The sequence below is a fragment of the Cervus canadensis genome, chromosome 2 (assembly GCF_019320065.1).
Source record: "Cervus canadensis isolate Bull #8, Minnesota chromosome 2, ASM1932006v1, whole genome shotgun sequence".
NCBI classification, from domain to species: Eukaryota; Metazoa; Chordata; class Mammalia; order Artiodactyla; family Cervidae; genus Cervus; species Cervus canadensis.
Genome location: NC_057387.1, coordinates 96,131,144 through 96,156,723, shown reverse-complemented (window position 1 = coordinate 96,156,723; position 25,580 = coordinate 96,131,144). Strand labels below are relative to the sequence as shown.

The following is a 25,580-nucleotide window of genomic DNA, read 5'->3' as shown; positions in this document are numbered from 1 at the left end:
GGGTAAACCTGAAGATCAGTTAGGAGGCTGAAGCAGGGATCCCCGTGAAGGATGGGGGTAAACAACAACAGTGGCAGTGGAGATGGAGATAGACAATCTGAGGGAGAATTTGATGGTCTAATTGGCAGGAATCTGGCAACAGTTCTGATGAGGAGGGCAAGGGAGAGGAATACAGCAAAGATTTCTCTTGAGTGACTAGAGAGTGATAACAGACACTGAAATAGGACCAACACAGGCACAGGAGCAGGTGGGAGGCTTTGATGATGGGACTCTTTGAGGGGTGTATGAAACCTACCAAGGAAGATGTCGGTGGTCATTTAGTCATGTTCTATGGTTTTTCCAGTAGTCATGTATGAGAGTTGAACTATAAAGAGAGTTGAGCACTGAAGAATTGATGCTTTTGAACTGTGGTGTTGGAGAAGACTCTTGAGAGCCCCTTGGACTGCAAGGAGATCCAACCAGTCCATCCTAAAGGAAATCAGTCCTCAATATTCATTGGAAGGACCGATGCTGAATCTGAAACTCCAGTACTTTGGCCACCTGATGCGAAGAACTGACTCACTGGAAAAGACCCTGATGCTGGGAAAGATTGAAGACGGGAGGAGAAGGGGACGAAAGAGGATGAGATGGTTGGATGGTATCACTGACTCAATGAACATGAGTTTGAGTAAGCTCCGGGAATTGGTGATGGACAGGGAGGCCTGTTGTGCTGCAGTCCATGGGGTCACAAAGAGTTGGACATGACTGAGCGACTGAACTGATGGATTTGGGAGTCATAAAACCTATATACAGTCCATCCTAAAGGAGATCAGCCCTGGGTGTTCATTGGCAGGACTGATGCTGAAGCTGAAACTCCAATACTTTGGCCACCTCATGCGAAGAGTTGACTCATTGGAAAGGACCCTGATGCTGGGAGTGATTGGGGGCAGGAGGAGAAGGGGATGACAGAGGATGAGATGTCTGGATGGCATCACCGACTCGATGGGCATGAGTTTGAGTAAACACCGGGAGTTGGTGATGGACAGGGAGGCCTGGCGTGCTACAATTCACGGGGTCGCAAAGAGTTGGACACGGTTGAGCAACTGAACTGAACTGAACTGAAATGAAAACCTACAGATATAATAGGAACTCGAAATTGGTACATTTCTCCCCCTTACCCACTATTTTCTTTAATTCTTTTTAAAATTGTACTTACTGGTTTTTTCAATCATCATCAAATCTCTTTTTTTTTTTTGGCTACCCTGAGTGGCTTGCGGGATCTTAGCTCCTCAATTTGGGATTGAAACCCAGGTCCCAGCAGTAAAAAAGCACCAAGTCCTCATCACTGGACCATCAAGGAATTCCCATCAAATCTTATTTTGAAGAAAAGTTGAGACAGAAATAAATAAGTAGCTGGAGTCTCTTAAGTGAACATGATTGCCCCTCTTTACTTCCCCCTACCTCTCAAAACTTCACCGATTTAACACTAAAGAAATATTAAAAGAAACACAAAAGCTCAGTAAAAGAGGCAATAACAGATGAAAGTCAATAGATACTTGGAAGGCAAAAGGCAGGTGGTGAAGCGTTACCTGGACAGAAGCTTTGTAAGAAATTACAGACTAAGTACCAACCAGGGGAGATTACCAACATGAAGCAAATCAGGTCACCCAGTTTAACCTCAGAGAGGTCTAATGCCTGGGAAGCATGAGTTACCCCAGAAGGTCAGCTTAGAGACACAGGGTTAAACACAGGCTCTTGGCTGGAGTCCGTGTGCAGAGCCCCAGAGCTCTGCTCTCAAAAGCCAAATAATTCTATGGACTTTCCTGGTGGTCCAGTGGTTAAGAATCCGTCTGCCTATGCAGGAGATTCAGGTCCGATCCCTGACCCGGGAAGATCCCACGTGCCTCAGAGCAACTAAGCCCATGCTCCGCAACTATTGAGCCCGTGCCCTAGAGCCTATGCACTGCAACTACTGAAGCCCGAGGGCCCTAGAGCTTGTGCTCTGCAACAGGAGAAACCACCACAATGAGAAACCCTTGCACCACCGGAGTAGCGCCCCCTCCCCAACACGGGAGCAGCAAGAAACCCTCAGCACAGCCAAAAAAAGCCAAACAACTCTCTAAACTGTCTTGCTGCATATGGAGTAACTCTGGAGGCTTCCATACTCAGGGACCTCAAGCAGGGTTTGAAGGGCAGGGAAAAGGTACAGGGTGGAAAACTGAGGGGTGGGGGGAAGATCTATCTACTTCATAGTGACAGCCCCAGCCCCTCCCCCACCTTCCCCAGGATGCCAACCACCAGGCACTTAGCACCCCTATCGTCTCATCCTCCCTGTGAAAGTAGAAGTCTTCTCCAGAGGCCCTGAGAACCCCAGGTGGGGATAGGAAAAAAAGGAAAAACCTCCACTGACATTTAAGAGTTTCTCAACGACAAATCTAGCTGTTGCCTGATAAAGAAATTTTTGAGGTTCTTCCATGGTGATCCAGTGACTGGGACTCTGTGCTCCCAATTTGATCCCTGGTCAGGGAACTAGATCCCTTATGCCACAATTAAGAGTTCACCTGCTGCACTTAAAGATCCTGTGTACCACAACTAAGACCCCGTGCAGTCAAATAAATAAATAGTTTTTTAAATCAACTTCCTAAAAAAAAAAAAAAAGAAGAAGAATTTTTCAAAACTGAAGGAAACACCTGTTGAAAAGAGCCCACCAAAGGCTCAGTATAATAAATGAAATAGACCTGCACCGAGGCATATCGTCATACAATTTCAGAAACGGTTTTCAAAGCATCAGGAGTGAAAAAACAAGCCCCAGACAAAGGCACAGGGATCAGAATGACGTCAGATTTCTCAACAGCAAACCTAGGGAGGCTCAGTCTAAGGAAGCTTGTTGCTAACCTGGAATCATACACCCAACTAATCTGACATGAGGTCAGAATACTTTCAGACTTTCAAGGACACAGAAAAAAATTCCTTACTTAGGAAGCTACTGGGGAATGTGCTTCAACAAACTGAGAGAGTAAACCAAAGAACATGAGGTGGACCCAGGAAATAGGGCGATGGACAGAGAAGACTAGCAAAAGGAATTCCCAGGACAACATTTGTGTACCAGGCTTAGCAAACAGTCAGTCCAAACTGGAACAGAAAGACAAGAGGTTCATGAGAGAGAAGTCTTCAGGAAAAAGATGGGACTGATTGGTTAGAGGTTGAGCATTTGGGAAGATTGTTGCTATGTTTGAAATATTTGGAAGAAAACAGTTCTAGTACTTAGAAAATTAAACAGTTGAAAAAAGAAACAATTACTAACTCCAGATAAAACCAACTTTAAGAGAAGGAAAACATAATATCTTGGGTGAACAGTGTTTATTTACATGATCAATAATGTAAACACTAAATATAGATTAACTATAAATTGTGGAAAACTATATTGTGAGAATGAGGGGAGGACAATAGGGCTTAGAGTGGTGTAAGAGAGCTAATTCCTCAGAATTAGAAATAAATATTGCCTAAAATTGATGAATCAGGTAGTAGTAATTATTAGTTTGTGAGGGCTGCCCTGTTACAGAGTAACACAGACCAGGCGGCTTAAATAATAGAAATTCATTCTCACAGTTCTGCACCTCAGATAAAGGTGTCCAAGATCAAGATGTCACAGGATCGGCTTCTCCTGAGGCCTCTCTCCTTGGCTTGCAGATGGCCGCCTTCAGGCGTCTTCAGATGATCTCTCTTCATGTGTCGGTATCCTAAGCCCCATTTATAAGGATACCAGTTATGTTGGGTCAGAACCCACCCCAGTGACTTCATTTTAACTCAGTTACATCTTTAAAGACCCTCTCTCTAAGGAATTCCCTGTGGTTAATTCCAATGGTTAAGACTCCACGCAGGAGACGTGGGTTCAATCCCTGGTCCGGGAACTAAGATCCCACATGCCACATGGTGCCACCAAAAAGAATAAATAAAAAATTAAAAAGCAAACAGCATGGCTGATTCATGTCAATGTATGACAGAACCCACTTCAATATTGCAAAGTAATTAGCCTCCAACTAATAAAAATAAATTAAAAAAAAATAAAAAGCAAACAGCAACAACAAAAAATGCAACTCTGATTTGGAAATAAGTAAATAAATAAAAATAAATACCCCGTCTCTAAAATAGAGTCACATTCTGAGGTACTGGGAACTGGGGCTTCAACATATAAATCTGTTGAATTCAGCCTGTAGCAAGTAGTATAAACTCATTATTTGGAGGTATAGAGGTAGCACCAGAAGAAATAACGGAAAGAGTTGAAAGTGGTTGCCTCTGGAGTGAGACTGGAGGATGGCAGAGGGGGAGGCAAGTGTTATGACCTTTTTACTTTTTACTGGATATCAGGTGGTCAACCGGGCCTTGAGCCCAGTCTGACTCTAAACCTGGTGTTCTTCCCGTCTACCGTGAGGTTCGGAGCTCCTCCAGGCCACGGCGGTGCCTCATGCGTCCGCTCACTGCCCTCAGCACCTTGCATAACATTTTACTACAGGGGTATGACTTACAACGGTATCACTATAACCGTTAAAGCCACTGGTGACCTAAATGGAAAGGAAATCTTAAAAAAGGGTGTATATGTTTACATATAATTGATTCACTGTACTGTACAGCAGAAATTAACACAGCATTGTAAAGCAACTATCCTCCAATAAAAAATTTCTTAAAAATTTAAAAAGCTGCCATTTGTCAGGTTTCTTTTCCTGTTTAAAAAAAAAGAAGAAACTGGGCGCAGCACGGTGCGCTGGGGGCCATGGAACAGACTTAGCTGTGGAAGGTAAACCATTGGTGATATCCAAACAGAAGACTGCAGTGGTATGTGGAGTCCCCACCCAAGTGGTTTGCACAGGCTTCAGCATTCGCATCCTGGTATTGGTGACCCAGTTGGGGAAGATGGGCACGCTGGTCTCCCTGGAACCCAGCAGTGTGTGACCAGTGACATCGGCAAGCCTGTGCTGACCACTAAAGTCCTCCTCGGGAAGGATGAGTCTCTCATCCATGTCTTCACAAAGAACCTGGTGGCATTTGTGTCTCAAGAAGCTGGAAAACAGAGCCATCCTCCTCACCCTGGCCTTGAAGGACAAGAGCATAGAGGTGGTGAAGACCGTAAAGAAGGTGATCCAGACATGCCACGTGTGGTGACCCTGTAGCAGCCACCCCTGCTGTCCAGGGGACCTTGCAGCAACTCAGACACCTTCTCAAGGATTTAAAGGCCCTCCTTTAGTTAAAAGGAGGAGCTCTCTCTGGCCTTGGCCCTTGAAGCTGGAAGAAACACAAACACCTCTGGCTGACCTTGGTTTGGAGGCTGATGTCCCCCCTGGAGGGAGGACGGGAAACATGTCCTGAGAAGGTTGTGAGTCCTCCTCCCAGGTCCAGACAGCTGCACATGTGTGAGAATTGATGGACTGAGTCATGGCCCTCAATTGTTGGGGGAAACTTCTTTTTTATTAAAAATAAATACATATCCCCCTCCAAAAAAAAGAAGAAACTGATAGAGGAAGACAGATCCAAGGAAACCTAAAGGGACAATATTATGGAGCATCCAGCTGAAAGTTTCCCACCCTCGGTGTTCTAGAATCGCTGGGTGCATCTCTGATAGCACTCTGAGTTTTGATCCTAGAAAGGGTCCGTCCACGGCAGGGGACGGGCACGAAATGTTTTCCTGCCGATGGCGGTATTTCAGCCCCTCCCTCCTGGGGTCTAGTACAGCCAATGCATCCCCATTTACTTGAGGCCAATTTGGCTGTTAAAGGTGGCCGTGGCCTCGGTAAGTTATTCTCAGACTTGGGGCTGTAATGTTATTCACAGTGATGGATGCCTGATCCCATGAGAGGTTTTGGTCATTTTTGTGTTTCAGTTGATCCACAGTTATTCACCTGGATGTTAATGCTGACAGGCTATCTTGGTTGACTCCATCCCTGAGACTACGTGGACGCCCTTCCTGGGAGAACATACCCAGTGCCCTCTGGGGTGCAGTGGAGGTTGGTGTGTATGTATGTCTGTCTTAGCAGGCCTCAGATTATTGCTTCCTAATAAAATTCTGATAGCTGGGCCCCATCAATATCTCAAATACATGTGAGGAAACGTTAATTTAGAATCAATTTTAGGATGTTTCAGACTGTAAAGTCCTTTTAACTAGATCTCTGGCGAAGATGTAGGAGCACTTTATGGGACTGTAAATTTCATGTTGAACCGTCTTCGTGAAATACACATCTCCCCTACCCACAAGCTGTTCTCTCCATATCAATCATGGCCCTGCAAGTAATGTTTCACAAATATTCTGTAAATCACAGAAAACCCCATGATAATGTGAAATATGACTTTCACTTGTCTGTTAGACAAAAGAATCACACATGCCTCTCTCCCATCAGCACTAACATTTGTTATGGATAATAACACTTTCAATCACAACTATTTTTGGAAAACGGGTTTATTTTAAACCTTCCCTCCCCCACTGAAAACACTCTCCCAAGGACACAGACTCCTACAAACCACAGCCCATTAATCCAACTATGGAATGAGAACTTTTTCTTCCCACTAACTTTAAAAAAAAAAAAAGTTGTTTTTAAAAGAGTTGGCCTAAAAGCCAAGGTATAAGATTGAGTAGCGTTCTACCTTGGCTGATTGGCATAAGAGGGGGCTGGGTCTCTAAAGGCCCAATCTCTGATGCTGTGTGAGGTGAGGGCTGAGAGAGGCCAGATTTTTCTCCAGCACCAGCAGAGAAGCCAAAGAGCTGCGAATGTATTTTCTTGACTCCGTGACAACACAGCTGGATCCTCCCTGTTGGAGCAGCAGGTGGCCAGCCTAGAGGTGTATTTTGAACGTCACCACAGCCATATGGATGACAGGCTCACCCTGCCTCCAGATGACTGCTGGGAAAGCAAAACCTCCAGCATAACTACAGGCCTTGCATGGTTCTGAATACTTTGGTAACCTGTCTGTTTTCCCTTCTCCGTAGCCAGCTTCAGGACTGACTGATCATGACTTCTATAAAGGAGCAGGCAGCAATCAGCCGGCTCTTGAGTTTTTTACAGGATTGGGACAATGCTGGCAAAGTCTCCAGGAGTAACATCCTCAACAATTTCATCGAAGCCAACCAAGGCAAGACTGCCCCTGAGCTGGAGCAGGAGTTTTCCCAGGGAGCCAGCTTGTTCCTTGTCCGCCTGACCACCTGGCTGAGACTCACGTATCCTTTGCTGAACAGGAAGACAATTAGGTGATCTTCAAAAGAGAAAAGGAATGAAGACTGTTGAGGGAGCGCTTCCTCTGACTGTCTCTCAGATTTTAGAACAGGACGTAATAGTGATCAAAATACCATCCCCAAAGTCAAGAACTCCCTCAGCATCCTGTCTTTCCAGCCTGTAAATATATCCTCATTCTCTCTGCTAACCTCTCTTGCTCCCATCAGAGCTGAAGTGGGTGTTCTTTGTCTAGGACCAATCTTCCATCTGTACTATGCTTGAATCCCCTCCAGCCTCCCCAAGGATTTATTCATTCTCTCCTATAGGCTTTACTTTTGCCCCATTACCAAGTTTTATATATATATATATATATACACACACACACATATATTTTTAAAATTTATTTGGCTGTACTGGATCTTAGTTGCAGCATTTGGGATCTTTAGTTGTGACATGTGGGATCCAGTTCCCTGATCAGGGATGGAACCCGGGCTCCCTGCCCTGGGAGCACAGAGTCTTAGCCACTAGACCACCAGGGAAGTTCCTCCTTACCAGCTTTTTCATCAGCATTTATGGATGCTCAAATCTCTTCTATCTTAAAAACTGAAATTCAGTCCTTGCTGGAACCCATATTCCACCTTGCTTCTGCCCTTTGTGCTGAAGCTTGTGGAAAAGGCTGTTGACCTTCCCCACCTCCCTTTCTCCTCCAACCACTGCAGTCTGACTTCTGACCCCTCCGCTCCACTGATGCAGGTCTTGCCAAGGTTGCCAATGCTTTTCTAATTGTGAAACCCAGTGACCACGTCCTCAGTCCTTATACATGACCTCTCAGTGGCATATGTCACACAAACCATTCCCAAAACACTGTTCCCTAAAGCTAATGTAACGTTTATGTAAATCGTACCTCAATTTTTAAAAAAAAGGAAAAAAAGAAGCCCTGTAGACCACATCACCAAACACACACACACACACACTCACACACTCACACACACACACACACACACACACTCTTCCTGTGGTTTTCTCTTGGTTTTCTTCTTTCTTTCTGTCCATCCTCCTGCTCTTCAGCCACCCCTTAATCCCTGGTGTTCTATGGGACTCTAGCCACAGCCATCTTCTCTGCTCACTCTCAGATTCTCCCTAAGTGATCTAACCACTGTCGGGATGTCACCATCAATCCAGTTTAAGGACTCTCAGTTGTGTCCCCCGCCCACATTTCTCTGGAATCTGAGTTCCGTATCTTTTAACCCAGCTGCCACCTCCACCTGTCTCCCACAGAAGGACTCTCACGTCTCTGGCTTGGGAAGCTAGGTGAATGGGGTGTCATTACATGGGAAGAGAATACAAGGAGAGGAGTGAGTCTGGAGTGGATACGTTTGAGTCAGGACATGTTGTGTTTGAGGTGCCTGTACCCAGGAGCCCCAGCAACAGACGGGGACCGAAGACAGATGTCCCCATCACGGTGATAGTTTGAGTGGTAGGTGGTAGCACTCCATGAATTCATCTCAAACCTTTTCTTTTACTTATTTATTATTTATGTACTTTTGGCTGAGCTGGGTCCTCGTTGCCGTGTACGGGCTTTCTTTAGTTGCAGTGAGCGGGGGCTACTCTTCGTTGCGGTGCTTGGGCTTCTCATTGCCATAGCTTCTCTAGTTGTGGAGCACAGGCTCTAGGCACACGGGCTTCGGTGGTCGCTGGCTCACGGGCTCTAGGGCACAGCTCAGTAGTTGTGCTGCAGGGACTTAGTCTCTCCGCGGCATGCATCTTCCCGGGTCAGGGACTGAACCCATGTTCCCTGCTTTGCTCCGTGGATTCTTATCCAGTGTACCACCAGGGAAGTCCCCAGACCTTTTTCTTATGTATTGTTCTCTTTGCCTGAACCCTCTCCCTTAAACCTCCTCTTTATTTGACCAGTTCTTCTCTATTATTCAGGTCTCAATCCAGGCATCACTTTCTTAGGAAGCCCTTTTCAGAGTCCCAGACTAGTTTATGTTCCCCTGTTAAATATACTCACGGTGCTTAACGTCTTATTATTACCTGAGATATTGATCTCTCTTCCCCCACTGGATTGTAAACTCTACAAGGGCAGGAATTACATCTGTTCTACTCATGTCTGTATTTCTAACCCCTAGCACATGCCTGGCACATAAAGGGTGCTTAACACATGTTTGTTGAACAAGGGAATGACTGAACCAGAGAACCTGCAACTAAGCAGAACTAAGAGGCTTAGGTAACCACAACTTTCTTTTTTTACAATTAATCATTGATAAAATTATTCATCAGACTCAGGCCTAGGACACAGGCCAAAGGGAGTCCTCTGAATACATCTTTGGGTTAACCCCAACGTTCTTAGACATTAATGTGCATAAAAGAGGTTTAAAATGCAGATAACAAGCCTACCCCGCCACACATGACCCCCAGGTTTTGATTTAGTAGATTAAGGGTGAGTCCTTGGAGTCTTTGTCAAAAAAAACGCTGGGTGATTCTGATGCCAGTGATCCACAAGTGGTGTTTTGAAAAGCATCAGCATTACCATCTGACTTTGTCCCCTCAACTCGTGACACTAACGTCATCAAGGCTGTCACTAATCTGACAACATTTTCCATTTGACCAAAGGGTGACGCGAGTGAGGCAGGGTCATACATGTTCTGATTCAGATCGTAGCTTTATTTAAAACTGTGATATTGATTGATTGATAGATGTGGACCATTTTTAAAGTCTTTATTGAATTGTTACAATGTTGTTTCTGTTGTTCATGTTCTGGTTTTCTTTGGCCATAAGGCATGTGGGATCCTAGCTCCCCAACGGGGGACTGAACCCTTATCCCCTGCACTGGAAGGTGAAGTCTTAACCACTTGACCACCAGGGAAGTCCCAAAACTTTAATACTTTATTCATCGTGGATATTTGTATTATTATTTTTCTTTTTTTTAATAGTGCAGGAAATATTATTTAGTCACTGAGTCTTTTGATAGCCCCTTAAATTTCATACTTGAGGAAATTCCCTGGCACTTAGGTTAAGATTCTACACTTTCACTGCCCAGGGTGTAGGTTCAATTCCTGCTCAAGGAACTAAGATCCTGCAAGCCACGTGGCATGGCCAAAAAAAAAAAAAAAAAATCCTAAGAGAAGAAAGTGAGCCACTCGCCTCACACCCGAGCCCTGGCTCTGCTTGACCACTGCCCCTTCTAAAGCTCTCCTCTCCTGTCCCTTCTCCTATCACTGTTTCTCAGGAACCATCACAGGGACTTTCCTCAGTTCAGTTGCTCAGTCATGTCCAACTCTTTGCAACCCCCTTGAAATGCAGCACACCAGGCTTCCCTGTCTATCACCAACTCCCGGAGCTTGCTCAAACTCATGTCCATTGAGTTGGTGATACCATCCTCTGTCATCCCCTTCTCCTCCTGCTTCAATCTTTCCCAGCATCAAGGTCTTTTCCAATGAGTCAGTTCTTTGCATCAGCTAGCCAAAGTATTGGAGCTTCAGCTTCAGCATCAGTCCTTCCAATGAATATTCAGGACTGATTTCCTTTAGGATTGACTGGTTTGATCTCCTTTCAGTCCAAGGAACCCTCAAGAGTCTTCTCCAACACCACAGTTCAAAAGCATCAATTCTTCAGCACTCAGCTTTCTTTATAGTCCAACTCTCACATCCATACGTGACTACTGGAAAAACCATAGCTTTGACTAGACGGATCTTTGTCAGCAAAATAACGTCTCCACTTTTTACTATGCTGTCTAGGTTGGTCATAGCTTTTCTTCCAAGAAGCAAGTGTCTTTTAATTTCAAGGCTGCAGTCACCATCTGCAGTGGTTTTGGAGCCCAAAAAAATAAAGTCTGTCACTGTTTCCATTGTTTCCCCATCTATTTGCCATGAAGTGATGGGACCAGATGCCATGATCTTAGTTTATTGAATGTTGAGTTTTAAGCCAACTTTTTCACTCTCCTCTTTCACTTTCAAGAGGCTCTTTAGTTTCTCTTTGCTTTCTGCCGTAAGGGTGGGGTCATCTGTATATCTGAGGCTATTGATATTTCTCCCGGCAATCTTGATTCCAGCTTGTGCTTCATCCAGCCTGGCATTTTGCATGAATACTCTGCATATAAGTTAAATAAACAGGGTGACAGTATAAAGCCTTGACATACTCTTTTCCCAATTTGGAAACAGTCTGTTGTTCCATGTCCAGTTGTAACCATTGCCTCTTGACCTGCATACAGATTTCTCAGGAGGCAGGTCAGGTGATCTGGTATTTCCGTCTCTTTAAGAATTTTCCACAGTTTGTTATGATCCACACAGTCAAAGGCTTTGGCATAGTCAGTAAAGCAGAAGTAGATGTTTTTCTGGAACTGTCTTACTTTTTCGATGATCCAGTGGATGTTGGCAATTTGATCTCTGGTTCCTCTTCCCTTTCTAAATCCAGCTTGAACATCTACAAGTTCTATCACCCCTTAAATGTTAGTGTTTCCAAGAATTCTCTCTTCAGCCCTCTTCTTTTCTTCCTCAATCATTGTACTTGTTAACTGAGGCGTTGTATCATTTTATCCTAAGTATCAATCAGAGCACCAGACATTTAGTGGACACTCAGTCAATGATTATTGGATGAACAACATGTTTGTTTGGTCACACTGCACAGCTCATGGGATCTCGTTTCCTGACCAGAGACTGAACCCGGGCCACAGCAGTGAAAGTGTGGAGTCCTAACTACTAGGCAACCAGGGAATTCCTGAACCACACTTTTAATATATAGTTGTATATTCAGTTTCTACACCTGAAATTTATAATTTCCTAACTTTTTGTGACCTTGTCATAAAACAGAGAAAACAGACTGGCTGAAGACACGTAGCATTTTGAATAGCTCTTCAAAATGCTGTATTTTGAATCAGTGACCCCCCCCCGCCCCCGCACTACTCTCCAGCCCTCCAGTTATGGTGGATTTGAAGAAAAACAAATCAATATAGCATCATCATGTTTTATAAAATTGACTGCCACCTCATTCCACATTAGCTTCAAACCCCTTTTTTAAACTTGAACTTCCAGAACTGATCAGTAAAACTAAGGATGTTTATATTATAATGACAAAATGATTAGTTACCATATATTGAGTCTTTTTATGCTCTAAGCACTGAACTCTGTGTACCATATGAATATCTCATTTGAGCCTCACACCAAGCCTAATAGGTGATTGGTATTGTCCCATTTTAGAGATTAGAAAGATGAGCCTTGAAAAGGTTGAATAATTTACTAGTAGGCACAGAGATAGGGAGGGCATAGCAACCCATTCCAGGATTCTTGCCTGGAGAATCCCCATAGACTGAGGAGCCTGGAGGGCTATAGTCCATGGGGTTGCAAAGACTTGGACACAACCGAGCGACTAAGCACAGCACAGCACAGGTACACAGATAAACACTGGCCCCAAATCCAGACATCATCCACCCAACCTCAGGGTCTGCCTGCCACGGTCCCACTTCCAACACCATCTAAGGAGACCATCCGGGCAGGATGGCCTGACAGTAAGAACTCAGGCTCTGAGTTAGGCCGCCTAGGTTCAAATGCCAGTTCCATCAGTGAACTTGGGGACCTTGAACAGGTCATTATAATCTGTCTGGGGTTATCTCCTCATGAAGAAAGTAGAAATACTGATAGCATCCACTGCAGGGTGCAGTGACAGTTAACTGAGACCAGGCGGGCAAAGCCGTTAGCACAGTGCCTGGCACACAATAAATGCTTGGCACTTGTTAGCTCCTGCTGATAGCTTGGCAGAAGTGGCAAACTTCTGGAACTAACTGCTGGAAATAATGGACCAGAAATACATATAGTGAGTGGTTATGATAATAAGGCTAGCCTGGGACAGAGGAAAAAGGTGTCAAAAGTTGGTCAGCCTCACTGGTGACTAAGAGAAGAGGCACTGAGGAGGCATGGAGGCAGGAATGGGGGCAGGGGTTTCAGGGAAGCAGGGTGATGAGCTGGAAGCCTGGCCCCCAGCTACAATGGCAACAGGCAGGGGGGCCTGGCTCCAGAGCAAACACTGTTTTTGCAGTAAAGAGCCTTTCCTAATGAGCCAATCTGTCTCTACTTCTATTGGCACCCTGGGAACCAGGGTGCAGCAGAGATAATTTGCCTCATGCACCCTCCCTTCCCAACAAAGCACCATTACCTCCAACCCATTACATTAGCCTTTATCAGTCTTGGAAGCTCTCAGTCATCCTCCATGAGCTGCAATAATTTCAGCTAATTTCTTAAGTGTTCTAAGAGCCCGTGATGTGTTATGAGCCTAGTAATTGTTGACTGGTTCCTCTTCTGTTGTGGCTTGATTTCATACCTTGCATCCAAGCTGATGCGTGCTCTGGGTGCTTTATTACAATGAAGCTTTTTGCAAAAGCTCACATTAGAAAATAACATTAAGTACTGAGGTTCTTTTAAATCAGAGTTTAATTTTTCCACCATCTCCTATTGTTCTTATTAGGAAGACACACAATTCTTCATAAAGATAGTGACCTCCAGTATAAAGCTTTGAGCAAGGCAAAATTGAAAATTAATGATGAAGCTGATTATTTTTTAGAGAAGTCCAAGAATGAGGCACAAAGTAATGAACTGTGCTGAGACCCAAGGGTACAATGGTCATGGCATACGGAGAATTGTGAAATTGACCCGCAGCATTCTTCATGCACCTTCTATTCATCAGAGCCTCTTACTCTCTAGAGAGCCCATCAGAGCCAGGGTGGTTGAACTGCCCCAGAAGAGCTTCCTGGAGAACCATGAACATCCCTGCCAGCACCCCTTATCCACCTGTCCCTTCAACCTAGTAGTCCCTCTCAGATAAAGGACACAGTTCAGCTGTTGGTCATCCTGGGCCATAGGTGGTATCAGGGATCAGACATGGGATGGAAAACCACCCTGAAATTCACTCTTTAACTTGTCGTACAGCTACATGACTGGTTCGCCTTTAGATAAGCTGCTCAGGTCCATTGGCGTCTTCTTATCAGCTGTAAGCAGGTGAGTTCTGTTCTAGAGAGATTCTGGAGTCTCAGTTGCCTACCGGGCTCACGGTGTCCTTGGCATTTCCACCCCATGGGACCTTAACTTTCTTTTATCAGTTGGTACCTAGTAGCCCTCAAAATGGACCCAGAGGTGGTGGCACCTGTAGTCCTGGTCTAGTTGCTTCTCCATCTCGTGTGCTCATTGATACTTTGCTAGTCAGCATCCTCTTGGTTGTGAATTACAGGAAACTAACACATACAGGACCTGGGCTTCCCTGATGGCTCAGATGGTAAAGAATCTGCCTGCAATGAGGGAGACCTGGGTTCCATCCCTGGGTTGGAAATATCCCCTGGAGGAGGGAAAGGCTACCAGTATTCTGGCCTAGAGAATTCCATGGACTATATAGTCCATGGGGTCACAAAGAGCTGGACACAACTGAGCGACTTTCACTTTCACTTTCAACTTATGCTGGACAAGGAAAATGTAAACATTATTAGCCCACTTAACTGAAATGTCCGGAGAATGGAAATCCATATTTCCAGGTTCACTAGATCCAAGGGCTCAAAAAATATCAGTAGTTGGTCACTCCTGCTTTTTCTTTATTTCTCAGCTCATTTCTCCTCTATATTCATAGACCTCCATGTGCTGTGGTCTTCAGATGCTCGTCTCTAGCTCAGTCACATCAAAAATAGAGCATGTAGGACTTCCCTGGCAGTCCAGTGGTTAGGACTCCATACTTCCAATGCAAGGGGGCACAGATTTAATCCCTGGTCAGGGAACTAGGATTCCACATGCTATGAAGTGCAACCTCCCCCCAAAAAAATTTTTAAGTGAGCGTGTGAAAAAAAGAGAGAGCATGTATTTCCCAAGGGTTCCCTAAAAAATCCTGAGCCTCATTGGACCAACTTAGGTCATATGCCTGGTCCCAAATAAGTTACTACAGTCAGAGGATGACATACTCTTTGTCATCTGCTCACCCTCCAAAAACCACATGGCTCATGAGTGGTGAAGGGGTGATTCCCCAAGGGACAGTTGAGGTGTTCTTTCAAGAAGAGACACAGATGCTGAAAAGTCAAGCACAGGAAATGACCATTGTATTTGACTTTCACATTTCCTTCTGGGAGGAAGAATTTCTTAACTACTGTATCACTTTATCTACGAACATTTCCTGGATAGGAGGACTATATGAAGAAAGGTCCTTGAGATCTCTTAGAAAGGTTCAGTTTAGTTCAGTTCAGTTGTGTCCGACTCTTTGCGACCCTATGGACTGCAGCATGCCAGGCTTCCCTTCCATCACCATATCCCAGAGCTTGCTCAAACTCATGTCCATCGAGTCAGTGATGCCATTCAGCCATCTCATCTTCTGTCGTCCCTTTCTCCTCCTACTTTCTATCTTTCCCAGCATCAGGGTCTTTTCCAAAGAGTCAGTCCTTCACATCAGGTGGCCAAAGTATTGGAGTTTCAGCTTCAGCATCAGTCCTTCCAATAAATATTCAGGACTGATTTCCTTTAGGATGGACTGGTTGGATCTCCTTGTAGGCCAAGGGACTCTCAAGAGTCTTCTCCAACACCACACTTCAAAAGCATCATAACCTTAGAAAGGTTAGTGCCAAGGAACTTGACAAGTGTCTTATTTCTACTTTTCTATTTCTTTGGACAGTAATCGATACCTCATAGAGTTTCTTGAGGTTGGAGGGGTCCTAACACTCTTGGAAATACTTGCGCTGAATAAGATCACGGAGGAGGACAAGAAGGAATCCATCAAGCTACTTCAGGTGATTGCAAACTCTGGCAGGAAGTACAAGGAGCTCATCTGTGAAAGCTACGGTGGGTATCATGTAGGACGAGGGTGTCACTCCCCCCCATCTCCCTGGGGACCCCCAGAACTGCTAGAGGAAAACGACCCAGGGACCTGGCTGCACAGGAAGCATTCTGTAGAGTGGACTCACTTGGCTCCCATCCATATTCACCACCAGAAGACCGAGATTTATGACTTTCCTGATTCATCATTTGCTCAAATCTTTTCGTGGTGGTTTTGGAAATACTTCATTTCAAATATATCCTCTTTCATGCATCCATTCAGCAAAGAGCTATTGAGTTATTTGTGAATAACTCTATAAATAAAATTGAACTAAAATTGTTAAATATGGTGCTAGGTATACACTAAGGTGGGCTTCCCTGGTGGCTTAGTGATAAGGAATCCACCTGCAAGACAGGAAACACGAGTTTGATCCCTGGGTCAGGAAGAACCTTTGGAGAAGGACATGGCAATCCACTCATTATTCTTGCCTGGAGAATCCCATGGACAGTGGAGCCTGGTGAGCTATAGTCCATAGCGTTGCAAAGAGTCAGACACAACTGAAGCGACTGAGCATGCATGCATACACTAAGGTGCTGGGAATACAAAGCTAAATAAAATACAGTCCTTATCCTCAAAGAGCTTCCAGTGAAGTCAGGAAAGGAAGTCACCCAGTCATTTCAGGATGTTCCGTCAAGCACTCTGCTTGAGACACGCACAGGAGAGGCTGTCTCCACGCACGGTCTTTAAAGTGCATCCCTCGCTGCCCTTCCCTCATGTCTTTCTGAGCCTTGGTGTATTTATTCATAAGGGACTAACACCTCTCTCTCAGTGTAGTTTCCAGGACTAAATATAGTAGTATTTGTTAAAACATTTAGTGCTGACTGCTACCTATGTTTTAGTTATCATGCAACCATCAAACAGGCAAGTTTTATTTCTGCATTTTGCAGAGCCATTTTAAATTTGAAAACAGATTTTGACAAGCTAACATGCCTAGGTTGAAACAAAATCCTCCAGGTACATAACCATGAGATGAAAAAAACAGTGATGCAACATGAGAACAGAGCCTTGATTTTGCTTTGAACAGGACTGGTTAAATATATCTTAATCCTATTATCTCATATTATATAACCTCAAGTGAGGATAATTTTCATAAACCGCTTCCCGTCTAGTATCTCCTTTCTCCTTTGCTCAGGTGTACGATCCATAGCAGAATTTTTGGCAAAGTCCAAGTCAGAAGAGACTCAGGAAGAAGTCCAGGTCCTGTTGGATTCTTTGATCCACGGTAATCCCAAGTACCAGAACCAAGTGTACAAAGGTCTGATAGCTCTGCTGCCCTGTGCGTCCCCAAAAGCTCAGCAGCTGGCCCTGCAGACACTCAGGACTGCCCAGGTAAGCCCAGGCCGCACGCTCCAGTGATTCTGATTCCAACTCAGTAATGTGACAATTACCTTCCACAGTTGCGCTCCACACAGGCATGAGAAATAGAGCTCGACCTCCCACTGCCTATCTGCTGTTCAATCAGCGTTACTTCCAGAAGGCCAGACCAGGGCAGAGAGTTCATATCTCCCCGCAGACTGATTTGTCCTGTTTACTTAAGGATCAGAAAGATGTTGGCAGACTAAAAGTGGTTGAGACAAGCAACAAGGATGATAGAAGGACCGTAGAAAAGATTACAGGAGTCAATTTGATAGGGAAAGAAGCAGGGTGCCGTTGTAGGCCGCATGTAAGTGAAGAGAGGAGCCAGATCTCCAGTGCACGGGAAAGCTCCGTTTCTTTCATCGGCTCCTGCCTTCCTCTGGGTGCCCTGGCATACAGAAAAGTCAGCTTTGGGGTTTGGTGATGACCACACGAAGACACCCTGCCTAGTGAAGCGGGGACACCATGCCTGCAAGAGAGGTTTTGAGATGAACCATCTAAAGCTCTCAGTACAGCTTCAGGAGGGGCTGCAGGCAGAAAGACAACTAAAAGATCAAAGAGGGAACTTCTCTGGTGGTCCAGGGGTTGGGACTTCACCTTCCAATGCAAGGAGTAGGGGTTTGATCCCTAGTCAGTGAGCTAAGATCCCACATGCCTCATGGCCAAAAAGCAAAACATAAAACAGAAACAATATTGTAGCAAATTCAATAAAGATTTAGGGAGTTCCCTGGTGGTTCAGTGGTTAAGAATCCACCTGCTAATGCAGGGGCCACAGGTTCAATCCCTCGGCCATGAGGTATCCACATGCCTCGAGGTGAGTAAGCCCATGCGCTACAACTACTGAGTCAGTGCTCTAGGGCCCCAGAGCCACAACTGCTGAAGCCTGTGCCCCCTAAAGCCCAAGCTCTGCAACAAGACACTGTAATGAGAAGCCCAAGTACTGCAACGAAGAGTAGCCCTGAACTCACCACAACTAAAGAAAGCCCCACATCCATGAAGACCCATCGTTCTCAAATGGTCCACATCAAAAAAAAAAAAAACTTAAAAAAAAAAAGAAAAGCAGTCAAGAAGACACCAGTTTTGGACTTTGTGGGTGAATTGTATGCCACCAAGAGAACAGGAAACATGGGTTTGATTTCAGAGGAATTAGGTTTTGACTCCATAAACCTGATGAGTCTCAATGGCTCCCAAGTGCCCATGCGAGCAACATGGCACTGGTTGCTGATTGCAAAAGATATAGAGGGGTCACTTGTGCAAACAATACTAAACCCTGAGCCCTGCTCCCAGAGAATCTGACAGCTTTCAGGGGGCCTTTAAGTTTCCCCAGCCAATGATGATTCCTAACTGTATTGAGGAATCCCTGCTGGGGACATCTAGTAGAGATGCCCACAGGACAGCAGGAAATTAAAGTCTGAGGCTCCAGAGAGACCCAAGATGAAGATGGCCTTTTGTTGGAGTTTCTGAGTGGAGAAGCGGTATCTGAAAGAGTAGAAGTAAATAAGATCACCCAGGTAGAGTGTACCAAGTAAGAAGAGAAGGAACACCACCAACGCTTAAGAGATGAGCTCAGGAAGAAGACCAGTAAAACATCTGATTAGCATTATTATTTCCAGTTCCCGTGTTTTAAGTGCTTCCTTCACCATACTCGGGGCTTTACTTACACTGTCTCTTTCAGTCTTCACAATGGCTGATGGAGGCAAGGACTATCATCCCCTCGATGGGTGACGGAACCAAGCCTTAGGAGGATGTTCAGTGACTTATTCAAGGCCGCACACGGAAGATATTTACTAAGTGACTATTAAATCCAGCTCTACCTCAAGACCTTATTCTCTCCATATACCACACTGCCTCTTTGAAAAAGAACCAGAAGCCGTAAAAGGAGAACAGAAAAACACAGATTTGTGAAAATGAGTGGAAAGGAGTTTCAAGAAGCAGGACATGATCAGCTGGCTCACATACAGTAGAGAGATTGTGGGGGTACAACAGAAAGCTGGGCCCAGCAGGAAAAGTTTCAGTAAATTGGGGGACTATCCAATGGCAGGAAAACAAAAATTATAGCCACCTGTCAAAGGATGCATGGAAGATGGAGACGTAGCTTCCCGTAGGAAGCTTAGGTGTAAAGAGGGAATGAGCAGTAGTAAGAGACAGAGGTGAAGGACAGTTGCCCTGAAGCTGGGTGAGCGTGAGGATGTTTAATGCCTAAGGACAGGAACCCAATGCACGGGCAGGGGTGGAAGATGCAGACCGGGCGGGGGGCTGCCTAATTGGGTGAGGTCTTGCTGAAGAAGAGACTTAGGATCTTAGATGAGTTCCCTTCTCTCGGGCCTGTGCCCATCCGAGATAGCCAACTGGTGTCTGCACTTCTAGCAATGGCCAGCTAGCCTCCACCGAGTGCCTCCTGAGCCAGGCGGTCCAGTGGCAACCTTGGCAGATTCTCAGGAGATTTCTGGCTGCCCATCTCCACCCTCCTCTCCAGAAGAAATTAACCTCTTCAGTGTGGGGGCCAAGGCCCCGTGACTCACTGCTGCTCGCCCGCCCCCCTCAACTCCCCATTAAGCCAGGCTGCCTGGCTCTTTGGAAGTCAGCTTTTCACTTCTCCCAGGTGGACTAGATGGAAAGAGTAACCACCTTGTCCCCCTGTCTGTCTTGCCAGTCAATCATCGGGACCACACACCCCAGCATCGTGGACTGCGTGCTGAAGGTGCTATGCACGATGCACTTGGAAGTCCAGTATGAAGGTAAGGGAGATGGCCGGGTCTGCTCCAGATGGCCGAAGGTGGCCATGGGAACTGGGTAGGCTGGCTCTGAGACGTTTTCTCCCATTCACAAAGAGCCTTACTGAGTGTCTGAGACAGCCTCGGCAGATGGAAGGTGCTGACTTGGTACTGATGGACAAGTTATGCAGAAAATGACAGTCACGTTCTGCACTAGGAATCAGCCACATGCTCTCGCAGTTATTTAAATCTTCCTGGGTCCAGGGCTGGCTCTGGTTCCCGGACTCATGTGGCACATCTCTTCCAACAGAAATCACCCTGAGGACTGTTCTTCTAAGAAACTATATTGAATAATGGTAGTATTAATAGGTTTTTATTTATTGGGGTCGCCTATGCGCCAGCCACTTTCCATGCATCATTCCATTTAATTCGCAAAATAACCACAGGAGTATAGATTCTAGCACATATTAGATATTCAAATGTTCAAATGAATGAAGGGTGGGGGTTGGTATTTTTATGTTTTTCAAGCTAAAGCACTAAAGGACAGAGAGATGAAGGATTCTGTTACACACGTTTATACAGCTAACCAGATTCAAACCAGAGCTGTCTGACTCCAAAGCCTGTGCTTTTAAAATGTAGTACATGGCAGGTGTTTATAGGTTATTATTTTTCTTCCCTGCTCCTACGATGGTTCAAAAAAGGGAGATTCTGTTTTCAACAGGAGAGATCAAAGAGGGATTCTCTGAGAAGGTGGTATCTGAGCCTTCAAGATGGGAAGGATTAGGGAAGGTAGAAAGAGGAGGAGAGCATTCTGGGAAGGAGCCTGGTGTAAAGGCCTAGACACAGGGAAGTATAAGATGTGTCTAGGGAATGGCAGGGAGGTCATTTGGTGGAGGTTTGGTAGAGGTCTCACTCCAGGAAGACCTAGGAAGGTAGGCCAGGACCAGATCGTGGAGTTCCTAGAATGCCAGATGGAATCGTGAACCAGTACTGCAGGGAGACTAGAGGCTAGAGGCCAGCTGGAAGGCCTTTGTTCAGACAGCAAAACGGACTGTGCTGATCTAACTGGGGAGAGAGGCCCCAGCAAGAGAGAGGAGGGACATGACTGGGAACCACCCAGGTGTGGAGAATAAAATGGCACATGAAGAGGGAATGGGCCCAGCCAAGGAGGCCAAGGCAGGGAGGCCTGCCAGACAGGAAGGGCCACCTGTGACCAGGAGGACAGGCTGAACCCCCAGGTGCAGGAAGCCTGGGGGGTGGGGCAGAAGGAGTAGACAGGCACTGGGGTTAAGGTATGCACGTGAGATCCTGGGGTTCACTCCCAGCCTAGATTATTTTTTCAGAAGCACTGTTGAAATTGAATGTCTGTCTTGTCTTGCCTTCAGCAGCACTGTCGACTTTGTATTTGGTTGACCCCTGCAGGGGTGCACGGACGCCTATGTCGATTAGCAGTGCCATGTTGGAATTGGTTCCAGCTGGAGCAGGGTCTCCTGGCTAGGGAGGAGTCACCGGCGAGGGAGTGGAGTGGTGGAGGCACCTAGGTCAAGGTCAGGCCCAGCAGAGAGTTGTAGCTGGCCTTTGAGCAAGGGGGTGAGCTGGTGGTAGAATCATGTCAGGAGACTTAATCATACAACCCGGAGAAGACTAGATTGCCTGGCTCTGTGACCTCCCTCCCCTCGCCCCACCTCCACATGGCAAAGTGAACACTCCCACTTCCCAGCTTAAGCTTTCTTCAGAGGCCTTTCCTGACCTGTCTTCAACCCTGTCCAACCGTCAGCCTGCTTTCTTATTCCCACCTTGCACCCCCCTCACCTCCAGCACCTCCCTCCCGTGGAGCAGTTATCTCCAGAATATACCGCCCTTTACGTAGACTGTGAACAGTTTTTTTGTAGCTGTGTCGCATGTTCCTAATACCCTCAGCACAGTCCCCAGCATAGGTTAGGTCCCGGGTACATGTCTGTTGAGTGAATGAGAGAGAGTCCTCCCATGCACACTGTATTAGTGAGCAGTTTCAGGCCTGGGATGGGGTCTGATTCATCTCTTTCTCCAGCTCAGGGCCTGGCAAAAAAATGGTGGTACACACTATAAGTCTGTTGAATAAATTTATGGAAAAAATGGCTTAGCTTCCGTTTTTCCAATAAAGCCCTCCAGAGCTGAACTCGTCCAGCTTCTTCCCATATCAGACCCCATCTTGAGTCCCTCTGTTTTAATTAGGTAACAACCTACTCTGTCAGAAGCCGCAGGGGCATGAAGCTCTGGACTGCCTTCTTGGTTTGATGTCTGCTGGTGTGATAACAGCGACACTGTACACCTCAAAATAATTTCAGATAAGCCAGACTCATAACAGGGTACAAGAAACGTCTGTTGAATGAAAGAATTACTCTTTTTTTTTTTTTTTAACCAGGCGCTTTCAAAATAGTCTTTGTGTCCCTGGGAATTCAGAGCATGCATGTGCATTGATTGTCCACTAGGGGGAAGTCTTTCACAAGATGGGTGGAGAGGAAGTTAAGGGCAAGAATACAGTTCTCTGGAGGAGGGCATGGCAACCCACTCCAGTATTCTTGCCTGGAGAATCCTCATGGACAGAGGAGCCTGGTGGGCTACAGTCCATGGGGTCGCAAAAAGTCCTACACGACTTAAGCGACTTAGCAGGCAGACATGCAGTTTCCACAGCAACCCCGTCAGAGGCAGGGGCGGGAAGATCTGACGGGCCTTAGATGGGGTCCTAACAGCAGTGACTGGATAGGACCAGAGATTAATTTCTCTGAGTTTGAGGACGGCAAATTGCATGGCCAAAGTGGAGCACTCCCTGCCACCAACCCCCGCTCCCCAGGATGATGGCAACATCAGGGGACACAGATGATATGGCTGAAGGGACTAACCTTTGTAAGGGTAGGGTTGGTTTGTTTTCTTGTTTTGTTTTGTTTTTTAAGTATTAATTGAACATGTGTGGTGTGCCAAGTACTATGCCAAGCCCTGGGGGTTTGTTTGCCTTTGCTTGTATTGGAGGAGAAAAAGGAATAGTTTGGAAGGAGGAAGGTCCAGAGGCTATGCCCTCTACCCTGCGTGCTGTGTGGCGGACGGTGGAGGTAGGGGGAGGACATCCTTCCCTGAGGAGGCGCCGGGGGAAGTGGGCTCTCAGGGAGAGTCCCATTAAAACAGAAGGTTAAGAGGTTCAGAGGCCTGGTGACCCTTTCCCTTTGCCATGGGTGTCTGCGATGGAGGAGCCAGGAGATGACTTCACCTGCTTTTACACTGAGGAGCCCACCTTCCCACCTCCAAGCCTACCAACCTGCCTGGCAGGTCACCCACCTTCTCTCTTCCCTTTCCCATTGCAGCGGAGTGTCCCTGCTCCCGTCACAGGACCCCCTTCTACTTCTGCTTGTTCTCTGAAGCACATTCTCTCAGACTTCTCTTCTGAAGCTGCCCCCTCCCTTTTTCTCTGGCAGTTCATCTCCGTTCACATGTAGACATGCTCTGTAGATGGCAATTATTCCTCAATAAAGCTGATAAAATTTTAACATATTTTTAAAAATAGGCTGTATATCATCCATCTTCAAAATGAGTCCCTCCTTGCTAACCTATGGATTAAACAATATGTAAAAGACATAACCCCCCCCAAAAAAAGATTAATTTACCCTATTTAGGAATGCACAATTCTAAGTTCCTTGACTTCAAGTTCCCTTCCAGCTCCATTTTTCCATTTTCTTCCTACGTGATATCACAGCTGCTTTTGACCCAGCTGGTCAAAAAACAACTCACTCTCTTCTCTCAGCTTCTGTGATAGAACTTTGAGTTTTCCTCCTGCGGTCTGGTTTCACCAAGTCTCCTTTGCTGGTTTTTTCTATTTCTCTTACTAGACTGTTGGGTCAGCTCACGTCCCACCTCTTTAGCAACACCCTCTCCCTGTGTGATTTTGCCTGTTGTTGTTCAGTCTCTAGGTCATGTCCTACTCTTTGCGACCCCATGGACTGCAGCATGCCAGGCTTCCCTGTCCTGCACTGTCTCCCAGAGTTTGCTCAAACTCATGTTCATTGAGTCAATGATGCCATCCAACCATCTCATCCTCTGTTGCCCCCTTCTCCTCCTGCCCTCAGTCTTTCCCAGCATCAAGTTCTTTTCCAATGAGTCGGGTCTTCACATCAGGTGGCCAAAATATTAGAGCTTCAGTTTCAGTATCAGTCCTGCCAATGAATATTCAGGGTTGATTTCCATTAGGATTGACTGGTTTGATCTCCTTGCCATCCAAGGGACTCTCAAGAGTCTTCTCCAGCACAACAGTTTGAAAGTATCAATTCTTTGGCACTCAGCCTTCTTTATGGTCCAACTCTCACACCCATACATGACTACTGGAAAAACCTAGCTTTGACTAGGTGGACCTTTGTCAGCAAAGTGATTTTGTCTAGTCCCATGGCTTTACACACCACATGTATATCCTATGTATTCAGCTACCAAGTCTGTACCTCTGGCCTTGATCTCTCCCCTGAAATCTCCGTGAATGTCTAATAATATCTGACAAGATTAGCCAAAACAAAACTCTTGATTTTTGTTGTAGGAGAATGAGAGAATGATCATATCCTAGGTCTCTGGAGAATCCCTGGGACAGGCCACCAAGTGAGAGTCCTTGGCTTCTCCCAGGAAAGAATTCAAGAGTGAGTCAAAGTAAAGTGAAAGCAGAGATTTGAATTCCACAGGCAGAATATAGTCAGACTCAGAAAGTTGGAGCCTCCCTGGATGCAGGAGGGGTTAGTTTTTATGGGCGGGGTCATTTCATAGGCTATTAAGTGGGAGGATTATTTATTTGGGGGAAGGAGTGAGGATTTCTGGCAATTGGGCCACCACCCATTTTTTGACCTTTTAGGGTCAGCCTGTCATGGGGCCTGTGGGTGTATTATTTAGCATATGCTAATGTATCACAGTGAGTGTAAAATGAAGCTCAAAGTCTATTGGAAGTTGAATCTTTTACCATCTTGGGCCTGGTAGGATCTAACCAGTTTTTGTTGTTTCCTGTTTTTCTCAACACCCATGTCATTCTTTAAAAGTTATGCCCTGCCCCCTTCCCTCCTGTCTCATTTTCTTCCCCAAACTTGTTCTTTCTCCTATTTTCAGTAAATGGTACCACCACCAACCCAATTGCTCAAGGAAAAGTATAGGACTGATACCAGATGACTGACTTTCTCTCACCTCCCACCCATTCCATCCTTGTCAAGTCCTCAAGGCTCTGCCTCCACTTATCTTCTTTGTTCCCAATGTGATCACCTAGGCTAACCCACCATCCTGTTGATAGCTTATGGTGAATGGTGTCAGATTCGTGATCACCAAAGAAGATTTCGCTTCAGGACCAGGGACCAGGCTTGATCACTCAAGAGGTTTTGTGTAGTAGAGTTTATGAGAAAGGGACAGACAAAGCTTCTGACATAAACATCAGAAGGGGGATGGAAAGTGCCCCAATCCCTAGTCTAAACAAGGGAATTATATACTTTTTAATTGGTTATTA

The 25,580-nt window shown here is 45.8% G+C and overlaps 1 protein-coding gene and 1 pseudogene across 2 annotated transcripts in view; both read left to right on the top strand.

Moving 5' to 3' along the window:
- Positions 1-4,496: 4,496 nt before the first annotated feature.
- Positions 4,497-5,139, top strand: LOC122429190 (annotated as a pseudogene).
- Positions 5,140-6,707: 1,568 nt separating this feature from the next.
- ARMH1 (armadillo like helical domain containing 1) overlaps positions 6,708-25,580 on the top strand; it is a 38,677-nt gene continuing 19,804 nt past the window's right edge. The window contains exons 1-5 of one of the 2 annotated variants that reach the window (XM_043461543.1): positions 6,708-7,183; positions 14,099-14,167; positions 15,813-15,979; positions 17,146-17,342; positions 20,023-20,107. In XM_043461543.1, coding sequence (XP_043317478.1) covers positions 6,978-7,183; positions 14,099-14,167; positions 15,813-15,979; positions 17,146-17,342; positions 20,023-20,107 — 724 coding nt within the window. In that variant the 5' untranslated portion in view covers positions 6,708-6,977. Of the gene's footprint in view, positions 7,214-14,098; positions 14,168-15,812; positions 15,980-17,145; positions 17,343-20,022; positions 20,108-25,580 lie in introns of both variants that reach the window. The other variant, XM_043461544.1, reaches the window with a different exon arrangement.